Source organism: Zingiber officinale, chromosome 1B (genome assembly GCF_018446385.1).
Source record: "Zingiber officinale cultivar Zhangliang chromosome 1B, Zo_v1.1, whole genome shotgun sequence".
Classification (NCBI taxonomy): Eukaryota; Viridiplantae; Streptophyta; class Magnoliopsida; order Zingiberales; family Zingiberaceae; genus Zingiber; species Zingiber officinale.
Window position 1 is genome coordinate 12,307,845 of NC_055986.1, and position 16,661 is coordinate 12,324,505.

The 16,661-nt window shown below is 34.5% G+C and overlaps 1 protein-coding gene across 4 annotated transcripts; it reads right to left on the reverse strand.

Moving 5' to 3' along the window:
- Positions 1-914: 914 nt before the first annotated feature.
- Positions 915-16,348, reverse strand: LOC122051091 (novel plant SNARE 13-like). Of its 4 annotated transcripts, none has more exons than XR_006131325.1 (11): positions 15,958-16,348; positions 11,290-11,382; positions 10,761-10,854; positions 10,641-10,678; positions 8,753-8,850; positions 8,106-8,204; positions 7,862-7,941; positions 7,733-7,789; positions 5,466-5,550; positions 5,237-5,311; positions 915-1,286 (listed from the first exon to the last, which is right to left on the reverse strand). XR_006131325.1 is itself a non-coding variant. In XM_042612053.1 (11 exons), the coding sequence occupies exons 1-11, from the start codon at positions 16,032-16,034 to the stop codon at positions 1,200-1,202; spliced, it is 816 nt and encodes a 271-aa protein (XP_042467987.1). In that variant the 5' UTR covers positions 16,035-16,348; the 3' UTR covers positions 915-1,199. The 4 variants fall into 4 exon arrangements, 3 of the variants coding, with proteins under 3 accessions (XP_042467987.1, XP_042467979.1, XP_042467995.1); XM_042612053.1 differs by having other exon boundaries at positions 5,458-5,550; positions 8,181-8,204; XM_042612045.1 differs by having other exon boundaries at positions 5,458-5,550.
- Between the last annotated feature and the right edge of the window lie 313 nt (positions 16,349-16,661).

Below are 16,661 nucleotides of genomic sequence, written 5' to 3' on the forward strand. Positions count from 1 at the left end.
GATTATGATGATGTAGTTGACAATTTTATACAACAAAAAGCACGAAGAATATAAATATTTTGTTATTATATTTAGTTTATATATATCATTTTTTTATAATTTAATGAATTTACATAACATATGAAATATTGGTGATAAGCATGTGCATTTAATTATCAACTCGTATGTAATGTTTTTATATTTAATAAAAAAATTATATATGACTTTCACCTAAAAATTAGCCTAGGGCCTCTAATTTGCTAGAGACGTCTGTTCGAGATAGACTGGAACAATTTGAAAGATCATGAATTTTTAATGTGCAAAAAATTTAAACCGGCTCGATCAGACCAGTTTCAAAGAAGTCACGGAACAATGCTCAACCGAGTCGTGGGAGTGTAATGGCATGCAGTCTAAATTTGCCTATTTAGTCTTTTTCGAAGTTTCATGTTAGGGAGATTATACTTGTGGTAGATAATTAATTTTACATTTCCTAGTACAAAAAATGGAGAGGGCCAACAAAACTTCATAAATTTCTTCATATTTCTTTGCGTGAATTTTGTCATTAAGTTAAATCTCCATTGTCAGCAATTATTTAGTTTACTAATAAGCAAATTAGATTTGAAGGACCTAAAGATTGTCAATGGTTTTCCGTTCTAGTTGCCTTGAATTGAAAATTTTGCAATTACAGTTTTATACAGCAATACAAGAAAGTTAAAAAAAATGTGATATTTCAAGAAAGCATTGCACCAGATTTTCACACGGCTCTTGAAAATGCACGAACCCAAAGAAGGAAACAGGTTACAAACTCAAACTCAGACAGTAAACATGAAATGGAATACACAAACAAATCAAGCTCAATTGGCTTCTCGCCTAAGCATGTACAAAATGGTTGAAGATATTGCATCCCGAAAGAATTGATGGGAAAACATTCACACTCACAGCAAGAATGATCCAATATTCTGCCCTAATCAATCACAATACAACAACATTACAAGAGAGAACCGTGTCAGGAAATCTGCCAAGCAAATGGCAGATTACCTCTATAAAAATAAACAATCTAGGAACCATATTTATGACAACAAGAGCATAACGTGAACATCATATACAAGATATAAAAGAATTATCACACGGCATTCATGACACTTAAGTTTCTCCGTCTTCGTCATTCTTTAGACATGGTAACCCAAACATCTCCTGATCACAAAAGATACTGACGGAAATTAAGCAGACAGTAATTTCCTTCCTGTTGGAGCTGGAGGAGCTAATCCAGGTATATCAGGAATGCTCTTGTTGTTCGGACGCACAATCTATCAGTAACCAAAAAAAAAGGTAAAAGATTGTTAAGGCCACTGCTATCCGATAAGTAAATCTAGGTAACCATAGAAACTTTGTCCATGCCAAGCCCCTTCCATTAATCATACTGAAACTCCTAGACACCACAATGCAAACAACAACAACAACAACAACCAAGCCTTTTCCCACTAGGTGGGGTCGGCTATATGAATCCTTTTACGCCATTGAGCTCTATCTTCTATTATATCATCATCTATATTTAAATAAATTTTATCTTGTTTTATTGTTGCTAACCTAAGTTTTTTTTGTCTTCCTCTTCCTCGTTTGATATGTATGTTTATCATAGTTTCACATCGTCTAACTGGAGCATTTATTGGTCGTCTAAGTACATGTCCGTACCATCTTAAATGTGTTTCTCGGAATTTTTCCTCAATAAATGCAACTCCGATTTTCTCTCTAATGCTCTCATTTCTTATTTTGTCCATCCTCGTATGTCCACACATCAACCTTAACATCCTTATCTCTGCAACTCTCATCTTCTGCTCATGTGCTCAAGTCATAGTCCAACATTCAGCTCCATATAACATAGAATGTCTAACTGCGGTTTTATAGAATTTACCTTTAAGTTTAAGAGGTACTTTACGGTCACATAAAACACTCGATGCTCCCCTCCATTTCACCTATCCTGCTTGTATTCTATGTAAGACATCTCTCTCAATCCCTCCATCGTCCTCTCCTATCTTAACAATTGTTTTATTACTTCTAATATTGCTAAACTTAAATTCCATATATTCTGTCTTTAATCTACTAAGCTTAAAACTTTTCCCTTCTAATGTTTCCCTCCAAGATTCTAGTTTAGCATTTACTCCTTCACATGTCTCATCTATCAAAATAATATCATCTGCAAATAACATGCACCACGGTACTGTGTCTTGAATATGCGCAGTGAGTTCGTCCATAATTAGTGTAAAAGATAGAGACTTAGAGTTGATCCTAGATGTAACTCTATCTTTATTGGAAATGCTTCAGTTACTCCACCTGAAGTCTTTACTCTGGTCGTTACATCCATACATATCCTTAATTAGTTCAATATATGTTACGCTAACACCTCTCTTTTCTAAAATTCTTCATATAATTTCTCTTGTGACTTTATCATAAGCTTTTTTTAAGTCAATGAATACCATGTGTAGATCTTGTTTTTGCTCCCGATATTTTTCAATTAATTGTCTAAGAAGATGTATAGCTTCTATTGTCAACCTTCCAGGCATGAACCCAAATTGATTTTCTGTCACGGTTTTCTTTCTTAATCTTTTTTCTATTACTTTTTCCCAAAATTTCATAGTATAACTCATTAGTTTAATACCCCTATAGTTTGCATAATTTTGTACGTCTCCCTTCTTCTTATATAAGGGAACTAGAGTACTTATCCTCCATTGATCAAGCATTTTTTTCATTTTCAATATCATGTTAAATAATCTTTGTAAGTCGTTAAATAACTTATTTCCCTATATACTTTCATACCTGTATCAGAATATCATCTAATTCAACGGTTTTTCCATTGTGCATCACATTTAAAGTTTGTTTAACTTCGAAAGTTTGAATTCTATGATAAAAAATTTAAATTTAAATTTATATACTCATTTGACCTACTTAAATTATTTAAGTTAAGTTGGTCACCTAAACTTTCATTAAAAAGTTGATAAAAATACATCTTCCACCATCCTTTTATTTCTCCATCATTTACTAGTACCCTATTACATTCATCTTTAATACATTTTATTTGGATAAGATCTCTTGTTTTCCTTTCTCTCACTTTAGTTATTCTATAAATGTCTCTTTCTACTTCTTTTGTATTCAATTTTTGATATAATCGTTCAAAAATTTCATTGTTTGCTTCATCATCACTACTTTCTTAGCCTTTTTTTTTGCTATTGTATTTTAAAAAAAAAAATTCTCGTTCTTATAAATATATAATTCCGTATATGCGATTCGCTTTTCCTTCATTTTCTCTTGTACTTTCTCATTCCACCACCAAGATTCCTTATTTAGTAGTGAATGTCCCTTTGACTCACCGAGTACACTCTTATCTACTATTTTTAACTTATCCCATGTTGTATTAGAGTCATCGTATATTTCACCTAATGTTTGTACTTCTACCTTCTCCTTAAATATATTTTGCTTCCCATCATTTAACTTTCACCACTTAATTCTAGGAATTGTATATATTTTCTTTCTATTGATACTATGTTTAAGACGTATATTGGGTAGTTAAACTTTCTCCGGGGATGGCTCTGCAATCTTTACAAATCTTTCTATCCTTCTTCCTAATCATAAGAAAGTCGATTTACGATTTATTATTCCCACTTTTGAATGTGACTAAGTATTATTCTCTTTTCTTAAAAAAGCGTATTAGCTAATATAAGGTCATATGCTATTGTAAAATCTAATATAGTTTTCCCTTCCTCATTCCTCGTTCCAAACCCATAACTCCTATATACTCTCTCATATTCCTCATTTTCACTACCCATTTAGATCACCTCCTATTAAAATCATTTCATTTGGTGGAATATTTTGTAATATTTCATCTAAGTCCTCCCAAAACCTTGATTTGGTAGCTTCATCTAATCATACTTGTGGTGCATATACGCTAATTATGTTCATAGTTTCTTTCGCCACTATTATCTTAAGGGTTATAATTCTATCTCCTTTTCTAACTACTCCTACAACTTCATCTTTTAACAAACTATCGACAATAATACCTACTCCTTTTTTGCTTTACTCTTTCCAGTATACCATAACTTAAAACCCGAGTTCTCTATCATCTTTGTCTTCTCGCCAGTCCATTTTGTCTCTTGTACACACAAAATACTAATTCTTCTCCTAATCATCATATCTACTACCTCCATTGATTTACCAGTAAGAGTTCCTATGTTCCATGTTCCAAATCTTAGATTATTAGTTTTCCTATCATATTTATTCTTATTCAACCTATGGTGTGAGAACTCTTGCCTATTTAACACTACACCCAAGTTCTTATGGAGATGTAGCAGTCCTGAGACGTTACAGTCAAACCCTGTAACACGAACTCTTGCATATTTAGCACACACCCAAGTTCTAGAGATGTAGCGGTCATATTTGTTCTTATCCAACTACAATGCAAACAACAATATTAAAATGTTCGGAGTTTTTTTTAGAATAATTTATGTCTGATTTTGGTGCTATTAAAACTTTGAACTGCACAATTGACATATGTTTCAGTAGAGCATATATGAACTCCTCCCATGCCTGGATGGAAATGTAGAGAATTATGTAGGACTTGACAGCCATAGTCAAAGTGTCTATCTTAACTGAATATGTTGTAAGGTTGGATCATCACCACAAGTGATTTGAGAGGTGAGGTATATCCACTACCCAAGTGCCACAATATGCATGCACACTAGAAGATCAGCCAAAAATCACGCATCACATAGATATTATTAGTAATAAGCTTGCATAGTATTCAATAGAAGGATAAAATTTATGTAGCCAACCATAAAATATTTGAGACTGACATGGCTTGATGATGACAAAGTTAATATGGTGAGTGTTAACTTGAACTAGTTAGCAGATGTACAATGCTTCTGTTTAATTAAAAAAATGCACTAAAGGGCAGCCCGATGTACGAAGCTCCCATCCATACAGGATCCTAGGAAAGGATCTATATATACACAAACTTGCATTGCAAGAGGTTATTTTCGCGATTTGAACCCGTGATCTATCATACGGCAACAACTTTATCGTTGCGTCAAAGCTCCCCTTCAATTGAAAAAAAATGCACTGATCTAATTCAATTGTTAATCACAATTTTCTATTAAATTTCATAACTACATTAATATACTTAAAAGAGAAATGATCCCGTCCCAAAATAAATGAAAATATGGTCCAGAAGATGCTTGAGAATGCTATAAGAAAAAGTGAGAAGTACCTTCACGATGATCACTGCAATTACACCACAAACTATAAGAAATAGGAAGAGCATGATGCACTTATCTGTAGCAACCTGAAAATAAAAGAATCTACAATCAAGATAGACAAGATGAATTACGTTGAAATATTGTTAAGAAAATTTAGAATTAGCAAGCAGAAAACAAATGAAAGTCTAGAGAAGGGGAAATCTAGAAAAAAAACAGAAACTTAAAAACAAACCTGCCTACCAATCTCTTTTACCAACTGAGAAGCCTTCTTGATTGAGAATTGGATAGTGTCCAGCTCATTAGCAATTCGACCCATTTGCTCTGTCTACAAAATCACAGGATTAAATGCACAGCGTACAACTTAAAAAGAGAGATTTCTACATGCTCCAACTTTTAAATCCTGTGCTCCCAAGTCCTAAGAGTTAAAGACCCCACTCTCGCTTGTGCTTAAAGTCACATCATGTAATCACCTTCATGATTCCCATATGTAAAACCCTAAGCTAAATTAATCATTTGTAGAACATGTATTTATAGGTGGAGACAAGTTCATTAACTAAGGCATAATTACTAGCCTTTTAAAACTTATGGTCGTATAGAAGGCCCATGCTATCTTGCATTCAAAAGCAGCTTCAAAGAAACTATTTTCTAGATATCTTCAATGCTATACTGCAAATTTGATTCAAAACTAAATTTTAATCAATTTGGTCCAGAAAAAGGAGTCAAGAAAGAATAACGGAGTAGAGAGATGTTAGAAACAAATAAAATAACAAATCTCATTTCACATCAAGCACACAAAATTAATGAAGGAAGGTGAGACAGAAGCTAATAGAATCTCAACTTGAGATCTGAAAAGAAGAAAAAATTTTAAAGGTTGTGAAAATAGATTCATCACTTATTTCTCTTCAAATATGTATTTTTTTTAATTACCATTCTCACCTCGTTTTTCAATCCAACCCTTTTTTTTTGGTTTAGCACTCCTTTTTTGTCCTTTTTAATTCTTTTAGCCAAGATTCTAAAATTCGCTAGACGCTAGTCGAGCGCCAGACCAACGCCTAACGCCTAGCGCCTAGGCAAGGACTAGGTGTCATTAGACGGATTTCACGATATCAACATAAATTACATAATAAATCACATTCTATAACTCCAATACGATAACATCAAATTTTAAATGAATTTGAAATTACACAACTAATAAATTATCACAAATTTATTCTACTTCTGCTCTATAATTTTCGACAGCTTGTTCTTCATTGGACAAACTCAATATCATCATTGTGATCCTCCTCTTCTTCTTCGGATGCAAAATCATCTTCGTGAAGTTCTCACTCTAGAGCTTCTTCGAGGGTGTAGATTTTCATCTGCTCCAATTGCTTCATCAACCATTGACCTAGTTCAACTTCATCATTTTCCCCACTATGCATCCACAATTCAACCTTGTGCATTTGAAGCATCTTTTGCAAGGACATTGATATTCTTTCTTTCTCACTTTTTTTGTTTGTTCAATAATCTAGCATTAAATTGGATAAATACTAGATTGTTCAACCGGTTGACATTCAACCTATTTCTTTTCTTTTAGGGCTTATAAAACTTAAGCCCAAAACAAAAAAAGGTTACATTTTTCAATTTTTTTTAATTGAGCTTTAAATTTAAAAGCCTAAACTAAAAAAAATGAAAACTTGCACTATTTTTGCGACGTCTAAATGATTAGACCGATTAGTCAGCGCCTAAGGCCACCTAATCCTGCTTAGGCGTCAAGGCCGCCTAGGCTGGCCGCCTAGCATGTTTTCGATGCGGTTGGCTGGTGCCTAGTGCCTAGGCCGATTTTTAAAACACTGCTTCAGCACATCTGCTCTTTGTCCTTTCTTCTTAAAAACAAATGACCTTTTTTTTAGAAAAAAAAAAAAAGAGATGATGAAAAGGTGCCAATGGGGTGCACCAAAGCTGGATGGAAAAGGTGGCAATGACTATCAAGTACATGAATGGGGTGCACATTGAGAAGGAGTAAATCAAGTACCGAGCAACCCCCCCCATGTGAGAGGGTATTGATGAGCATTAGGCTTGACAGACTAATTGCTGCCTTCACAACTGAGAGTCGCCAAGGGACTACACAAATGGTTCGGTGAAAGCCAACCCACACAATAAGGAACCATGAGGGACGATCTAGGAGTCAGAGAGTCATTGTTGCTGGCGTGAAGGTGCAGTCTGGGTGTTGGGTATTGCAAATTTCAATGAGAAGCACGGATTGCAACAAGGGGTGAGAAACTGGTTCATGTCAGTCATGATCGAGTGCATAACAAACCACTAAAGAAAAAGAGCTATAGATGAGAGGCACAAAATATATTCTTAAACTAAACCAAAAAGAAATCCCTATCATCCAAATGATACCTTCAACAAAATATTTTCTTTAAAAAAGCAAGGACTAGAGCCAACAATTTATACATGCTAAATTCATACAGAGATAAATGAGTAGGGGACTTCTGTAGGAATGTTAATCTTAGGTAAATTACCTGGCCCTTAAGATTAGCAGCAGTTTGAGTACCTACTTCGATGGTTTGCTCTACAACCTGTGAGAACATCCCATATATCAAAAATGATTCCAAAAGATAAGAAAAGTTATGTGAAGTTTAGGGTTTCACCATCTTTGATCGTTCAATAGCTTGATCAGTCTCATCCATCTGCTGCCTTCCGGCATATATGAGCTCTTGATTAGACATCTCTGCAAGAACCAATATATCACATAGTAATAGGAAAAAGTATCAAAGACTGAAATAGGAAACCATAATATTTGAGAAAACCATTCAAGTAATATAGTGTATCAACCCCAATTTTGTAGTCCATTTAAAAACCAACAACATAGATACAAATATAGTTCTTTCTCGCCTGAACCATGCAAGTGCCAAGATGTGAAATGCAGTTGAAACACTTGCCCAACCCAAGACACCACTGGAGGCTCACCACAGGATAACAGTAGGCCATGATCTGTTCAGAAAAGGGTTGATCAAAGCTCAACATCCAAGCTTGGTGGCCAGAAGCAGAAGGTATCCATCCAACTAAACAGTAAGATGGATGGAGAATTTTAAAAATCTATCTTTCCACTCATCCATGCAACCTTTTTTGGTCTAAATACACAAAACCTAAGAGTCACCTTTGTTTCTATAAATAAGAAAAGATACATGATTTGTATCAAGTTAGTGAATGGGCAAATGATTCTCCATAATCCTCTCTTCAGTGCTGGTCTAGTCTGATCGAGCGCGAGAGGTTCTTTCAGTAATAAATAAATGATTCCTGCATCCATCCCATCGAGTTCAGCAATGGACTTGGTTCTGTAGCCAGGGAAGTAGCATCACATTAGAACCCCTTCAATTTATTTTTGCCAACAATTCAGCGACAAATAGGACAGCCACATGGGGTGGGGTAATAATTTGAAGACAATACTGGATCAGAAATAATTTGAAGATACTAAAAACAAAACTCTAGAAATACTATGTTGATGTGCCCCTGATGCTTGAGAGGAAGAAACTGATTACCTGATGCCATCTTAATGTTGTCCTCAGCTACAGGGTCACTGGTTCCAGCACCCATATCAAAGAGTTCAACTCTTTTATTACCGAGGCTACTTTGGTACCTAATATTCATTAGCAATAGATTTAGATGAAGAAACAATGGGAACCATTTTTCATTCAAGAGATGTTTTACTGATTACTATGTAATAATATTTTGGGCAGGGCATTTCTGAAATTGGATATGCAAAAAAGTAAAAGACGTGTTTCACAAAAAAGCTTTGACAGAAATGGCTGAGTTTTATTTTATCTGAGGATTTTAGATGAGTAGAAAAGAGAAATCAAATGGGTTAGAGAAGTCAGTAGCTAAACCATACGTATATAAGTGTCTCACAAAGTAACAAAGTATTATAAGGAATGAGAGACTATCTATGTAATGATCGAAATAATCAAGCCTGTTCCTACATAGGATCAGATGAGGATCATGCATTAAGATTGTAGAATCGGATCAAAAGCTCTTAACGTTCTACTAATAAAATCTAATATTGTTCCATGCAAAAAAAATGAAAATTTGATACTAGTATCTTATTGTTGGAGTTCATCTCAATTTCAACACACAATAAAAACCAATTAACAGTTAAAAGACACTGTACCTTGAATTTACAGTTAAGAAATCTACACAAATGATTCCTTATCTACATAAAGATTCTTAATAATGTACTTAAATGCCAGTTTAAATAAATTGGGATTAAATATTCATAATAACCTAAATATATCAATGATCTCTGTTCATTATCGATTAGCAAAATAATATACTTATGGAGCATCATGATCCCTCTCCTCATGAACATTTCCCCCAATCCCTGATGAATAGGGATGACCTTCTCTCGTAACCAGAGGCAGCCACCATCTTCAACGTCTACATCGAGCACCAGGCAAGAAGCAGACCTCATTGACTCATCCTCCTCATCCTGACATGTTAGGATATTGCTGACTGTCCATGTCAACAAAACCCATCGTCCCACCCCTCCATCACAATCTCTTTCTTCTGCTTCACATTTTTTGTTCTGTGTAACCTAGTTTCCTCTTGCTTCCTTTGTCTACAAGCAGAGTCACGACCCTTTCTTCTTTCTTTTCACTTGCGGGATGTGGGTTCTCTCATCCCTCATGCCGCAAATGGAGATATGAGAACTTCGGCATAACCAGCAACCCTCGCATGAGCCACAACCTTTCAATTGTTTCAGGTATGACCAAGATTGAATTCTACAATTTGCAAGCTTTCAGCTCTGCCTTCAAACTTTCCTGTTCCCTCAACTTTCAGCAGTAATTTGTGTTCCATCAACAATGAACAACATTTGTCTCATTAACTCACCGCCTCGTTGCCTGCCTTTCATTTTGGTAATATGATCTTTTGAGAGGAGGAGCTTACCAATACACCCTATATTGCCTACAAAGACATAAAAGGTGTTCATGGTTTTATCTTGGTTTTCAGAACTTACACAGACCAGGTGGCAGGTGCTTTTTAGATCTTTGCCCTATGAGTACCTCAGGCAAATTCTGCACTATTTTGGATCTCTACTCAAATCAAGTGAATCTCAAGGAAAAGAATCCAACCACCACAAGACAATGGGAGAAGGATGATTGTACCCTCTGTATCAATTACAGACCCCTCCCTTGCTGGGGATTGAAGAAAAAAATCAAGAAAAGAATGGTGACTCTTACTATATTGAGAAGGAAAAAAGTAATGAACAGTACAGTGAAAACTATATATAAGACTAGAAAAAACTAGAAATTATGTAATTTTAAAACATATGTTTTTTTCCTCAAGGCTACAATGTTGAGAGAACATTGAAGACCGGAAATTATGAAATTTAGGAGGAAAGTAACATTAACGAGGACAGCATTGCAAGCATACGTTTTCCTCAAGGCCACATATGAGTTGAGTTCCTTGATCTGGAATAACCAAGTTCGATTAGTTATAATTAGCAAAAAGAACATAAAAGGGAAAATAAAAAACAAGAAATAGATTACCCACCATGGTCTGCTTCTTCTCATTGAGTTTTTTATTAACCTCTGGAGGATTTTGATTCTCTTGATTCTTAAGTTCTTGATCATATTCTTTAATTAACCTGTAAAAATTAATATTTTAAATTCTGGAAAGTTCCTACTGGTGATAAAAACAGAATATGTAGGCAAGAATCTAGGTCAATAAGCATAAGTCATGAACATAACAAGTTATAGGACACTAACATTTAAACCATATATATATATATATATAAGACTTTAACATGCTGCCCACCTTATCTTGCACACCCGTGCACACCTAGTGTAATTTTTTTTTAAAGCTTAGGGTTTAAGGTTTAGGCCTTAGAGTTTAAGGTTTAGGATATAGTATTTAGGGTTTAGGAAGTGAAAAACAAAATACATTAGGTGTGCACAGGATATGCAGCATAAGGTGGGCAGCATATCATCTCTCTCTCTCTCTCTCTCTATATATATATATATATATATATATGTATCAAGTCTATGAGATCTTAAAGTAGAAGAAAGTTCAAGTCACTTACCGCTTGCATTCCCTCATCTTCCCTGTAAGCTCCTCCAACTGTTTAGACTGTCTGTTAGAATCTTTAATATTATCCAATTTCTGGAATCCGTTCCTGCAAAACATAAAATCAAGAAGAAAGTAAATTGTTGGTGTGGTGAGATTAAAGAAGCTATAAAGAAAACGGAGCACGTAAAAATGTAGGTTTATATGATATTCCTATTGAAGTTTGGAAGAGTTTAGGAAATCAAACTTTAATTTGGTAAACAAAGTTATCAAATAAAAATTTGACAATTAAGAAAATTACTGAAGAATGAAGGGGGAAAAGGTACTTATCCCTAAGATTAAAAGTAATGTGCAATGTTATTCTAGTTAGAGAGGTATCAAGAAGATGAGTCATACTATGAATCCTTAGGAAAGAACTACTGAGAGGAGAATAAGGGATGAGACAATCATTTCTAAAAATCAATTAGGTTTCACATTTGGAAGATCAACTACAGATGTAATTTATTTGATAAGACAACCAATGGAAAATAATAGAGTAAAGAGCATGAATTTGCACATAATTTATATTGATTTAGAAAAACTTCATGATAGAGTCCTTAGACAACTATCTGGTGGGTTTTGAAAAAGAAAGAAATATCTTGTAATTATATTGATATGATAAAAAAAATTATTAAAATGTTGTTATTATTGTTAGAGCTGCCCTCAAGTGTGACAAATGATTTTCCTATTGTTGTAAGTTTACATCAAAGAATCAATTCTAAGTTTTTACCTTTCCATATTAGTTTTAGATGATTTGCAAAATCATGTTTAATGCAAACTTCTTTGGAGTACACTATTCGCAGAAAATGAAAATGTAATTAGATTAAATTAAAGCTTAATTTTGGAGAAAATCTTTAAAAATTAAAGGCTTTAAGATAAATTGAGCAAAATCTTAATATATGAAATGTTAGTACCAAGAATTTTTTTTTATGAGACAGTTAAGATGGGATAAAGGCTTGGTTGTTGTTGTTGTAGTATAGTTAAGATGGAAAGACATCAAATTGAGATAGTTAAGATGGAAAGACAAGAAATCCTTATGAGCAAGAATTTTAGGAATCTTGAATATGTTATTCATTAAGAATAGGATATTATTGAATACATTATTCAGTAACTCTAAAAAGTATATATATATAGTAATGTCATCATGTCGACGATCCCAAATGGTCAAGACAAAGACAGCTTGATGGATTCAGTATAATCCTGCCATTCATGTAAGGAAATAATTTACATGGAAAAATGAATCAAAATCTCAAAGCAATACCAGTAAAAATGTGGGGCAAGCAAAGGAAAATATTTGTACCCTTAAGAAAAAGATAAAATTACAATAACAACAAGAACAACCAAGCCTTATCCCACTAGGTGGGGTCGGCTATATGGATTTTTCTACGCTGGACTATATTCCTCACTATATCATTAATTATATTTAAATAAATTTTATCTTATTTTATTGTTGCTAACCAACTCTTTTTTGTTCTTCCTCTTCCTCATTTGATATGGACATTTGTCATAATTTCACATCGACTAACGGGAGCATTTATTAGTTGTCTAAGTATATGTATGTACCATCTTAAATATGTCTCTCGAAGTTTTCCCTCAATAGGCAAAACCCGACTTTCTTTCTAATATTTTCATTTCTTATCTTGTCCATACTTGTATGTCCGTACATCCATCTTAACATCCTCATCTCTACAACTATCTGCTCGTGTCATAGCCTAACATTCAGTGTCATATAGCATAGCATGTCTAACCGCCGTTTTGTAAAACTTTTTTTTAAGGCTTTGATGAAAATACTTATTCCATTGCTCTTTTATTTTCTCATCATTTACTAGTACCTTATTGCATTTATCTTTAACATATCTTATTTGGATAATATCTCGTCTTCCTCATCTGGCTTTAGCTATTTTGTAAATGTCTCTTTCCCCTTCTTTTGTATCCAATTTTCAATATAAACATTCAAAAGTTTCATTTTTAGCTTCATTCACTTTCTTGACCTCTGTATATTTTTTTTAAAGTTTTTCTCATTCCTAAAAGTATATAATTCCTTATAGGTTGTTCGTTTTTCCTTTACTTTCTCATTCCACCACCAAGATTCTTTATTTGATAATGCACATCCTTTGACTCACCGAGTATACTATTGGCTACTATTTTCAATTTTGATACAATGTTATCCCATGTCGTATTCGAGTCGTCATATATTTCTCCTAATACTTGTAATCCTACCATGTTCTTAAATATATCTTACTTCCCATGCTTTTACTTCCACCATTTAATTCTATGAGTCATGCATGTTTTCCTTTTATTGATACTATACTTGAAGCGTATATCCAACACTACTAACCTATGTTGGGTAGTAAAATTTTCTCCAAGAATGACCTTGCAATTTTTACAAATCTTTCTATCATTTTTCCTAACCATAAGAAGTCAATTTGTGATTTATTTTTCTCACTTTTGAACGTGACCAAATGTTTTCTTTTCTTAAAAAATGTATTAGCTAGTATAAAGTCATATACTGACGCAAAATCCAATATAATTTTTCCTTCTTTATTTTTTGTTCCAAACCCATAACCCTCGTGTACCCTATCATATTCCTCATTTTTTACTCCTACATATCGATTTAGATCTCCTCCTATTAAAATCATTTCCGTTGGTGGAATATTTTATAATACCTTATCTATTTCGTCCCAAAATCTAGATTTGATGTGTTCATCTAATCCTATTTGAGGTGCATATATGTTAATTACATTAATCATTTCTTTCACTGCTATTATCTTGAGAGCTATAATCCTATCCCCCTTTCTAACTACTCGTACTATTTCGTCCTTTACCAAACTATCGACAATAATACATACTCCATTTCTTGTTTGCTCCTTCTGTACCATAACTTGAAACTTGAATTCTCTATCATCTTTGTCTTCTCTCCTACCCATTTTTTCTCTTGTATAAATAAAATATTAATTCTTCTCCTAATCATCGTATCGACTACATCAATTGTTTTACTAATGAGCTCTCCTATGTTCCATGTTCTAAATCTTAGACCATTATTTTTCCTATAATATTTGTTCTTATCCAACCTATATTGTGAGAACTCTTGCATATTTAATACAACATCCAAGCTCTCATAGAGATGTAGTGATGTTTGCTGATACATTAACCCTATAATGCTTAGCACTACATCCGAGTTCTCATGAAGATGTAGCAGTTCTTGCCAAGATGTTACAGTCGGACCCTGCAACGCGTTCCTTCCGGGGAACATCCTAGCATTAGTACAATAGTTTTGATGGATTTATTCATCGAACATTTGCTTGAAAGTTCTAGCAACCTAACTGTGCAACCTTACCCTTTCTTAATCAGGCTTGAAGATAAAATTACAGATGAAAAAAATATCATAAAAAAAAAGGGCAGCCCGGTGCATGAAGCTCCCGCCATGCGGGGTCCCGGGGAAGGATCCATTGTACGCAGCCTTACCCTGCTTTTTACAAGAGACTGTTTCCAGGATTCGAACCCGTGACCTTTTGGTCACATGGCAACAACTTTACCATTGCGCCAAGGCTCCCTTTCATGAAAAAAATATCATACAAACATATATATTAAAGTTGATTGGCTAATTAACTTATCCTAAAATCTTGAACACTTAGAATTACATTTATTTTGAAGCGTTAAGGAGACAATTTCTGGTTTAACAAGACACTATCACAATAAGAAAAATCCCGAATAGAAGAGCATGTGATGATTCCTTTTCAGTGAAAACTTTGATCTAATTCCTACAAAGAGTGCGACAAATAGATTAATTGTGGAATGCATATTCCAAAGTTATGCATGAACTTATATATTCTTGCAATTTGTTTACTTTATACATTGATCCACTGCCACTATATTATTTTACTCTTTTGTTATTTTTTTTTTAAATTATCTCAAATAAATTTTCTGCAGTTGCACCAACAATAAGTCTTCTCCAAACAAATTTTACTAGTTTAGTTACATTTCATTAGATATTTTACATGTATGTAACATGGTTCACATAATTTCAACCAACTTCTACTAGACTGTGAACATATTTTAAGAAAATTGAATTTAGATTATTAGTCATCTGAAATAGCATTATGCTTTTCTTTGTTATGTTACCATAGTGTGTCAGATATTTGAGATTTCAGAGTTCCAACATACTTGAAGTTTGAATTATGGTGTCCATTGACTCCATTCATAATTTTTGCTATTAATGTAGTGTAATCTTTCTCGAGATTGGAACTTTATCCTAATTTTCCCATATATTATCTATGCCAATTCATGGTCAAGCAAGCAAAACAAAACATAATAAACAAAACCAGCATGCCCATAGTGATCTCAGAATCCCCTTGTCTTGCGCTTTTGGCCTGCACGTATGAAATTAGAGTTTGCAGTTGGTAAGGGCAACGAATCCAAAACAGATCATCGTCCGTCCAGATAAAACTAATTCCTCAATGTGCCTTATATATTAACTAAGTTAGAGAGAAACAGAGATCCATCTGATTACTCCAAAGAAAGAAGCAAATTGCCGTATGATAATCTCATTCATTGACATGTCATGTGCAGTTGAAAAACGGAGCAACAAGAACAATGTCGAATCAACATATCACGCGGAAGAACTCCTAGATAAATCAAATCTTACTGAAGTGCTCGGAAGATGTCTTGGATCTTGCCATTGATCTCTTCAAGCTCCGGGCTAATCGGTAGATCGCTCGACATTGCTCTCCACGAGTAATCAAAAGCTCAAACTCTTCAAGATTCCACCTCCTTAAACCTGACTTGAGAGATCTCTTCCTCAGATCCAAGCCGCCTCGCCACCTCTAACAAGGGGCGAGAAGGGTTTCAGTTCCAATCAATAGACGAGCAATGCCAATCACCGAAAGGGAGACGAGGAGGAAGAGAAGAGGGTTGCTAGGGCTCGCTCACTTGCTAGTTCCCTTCGAACTCCCATTCGTGGCACGAAGCGTTTAGCCACGGGACTTTTTTCCACTTTTTTGCGACCCTAACGTGCAGTGTTCGTATAATAGTATCGAGACGACGAGAACAAGAAAATGAACGAGTAATATTAAATAGCTGATCATGTGGCGGAGGAGTAGTGCGTGCGGTCGACGACAGGTGGATGAGGCGGATGTGAGCTGTTTAGTTCTGTTGGGACCCGCCCGGCAGAACTTAGATGAGCACTCCCTTAAGCGGGGCCCGCCTTCGAAAATAGCTCATTGCCCACTCGGGCCCTTCCTCAGGTTGCATTAACTCGGGAAACGTTTGCCATGGAAAAAGGACGATTACGGACTCTTTCTTTTTCGTTTTTGTGCATGTGAAACTCGTAAAATTTAATAACTTATAATC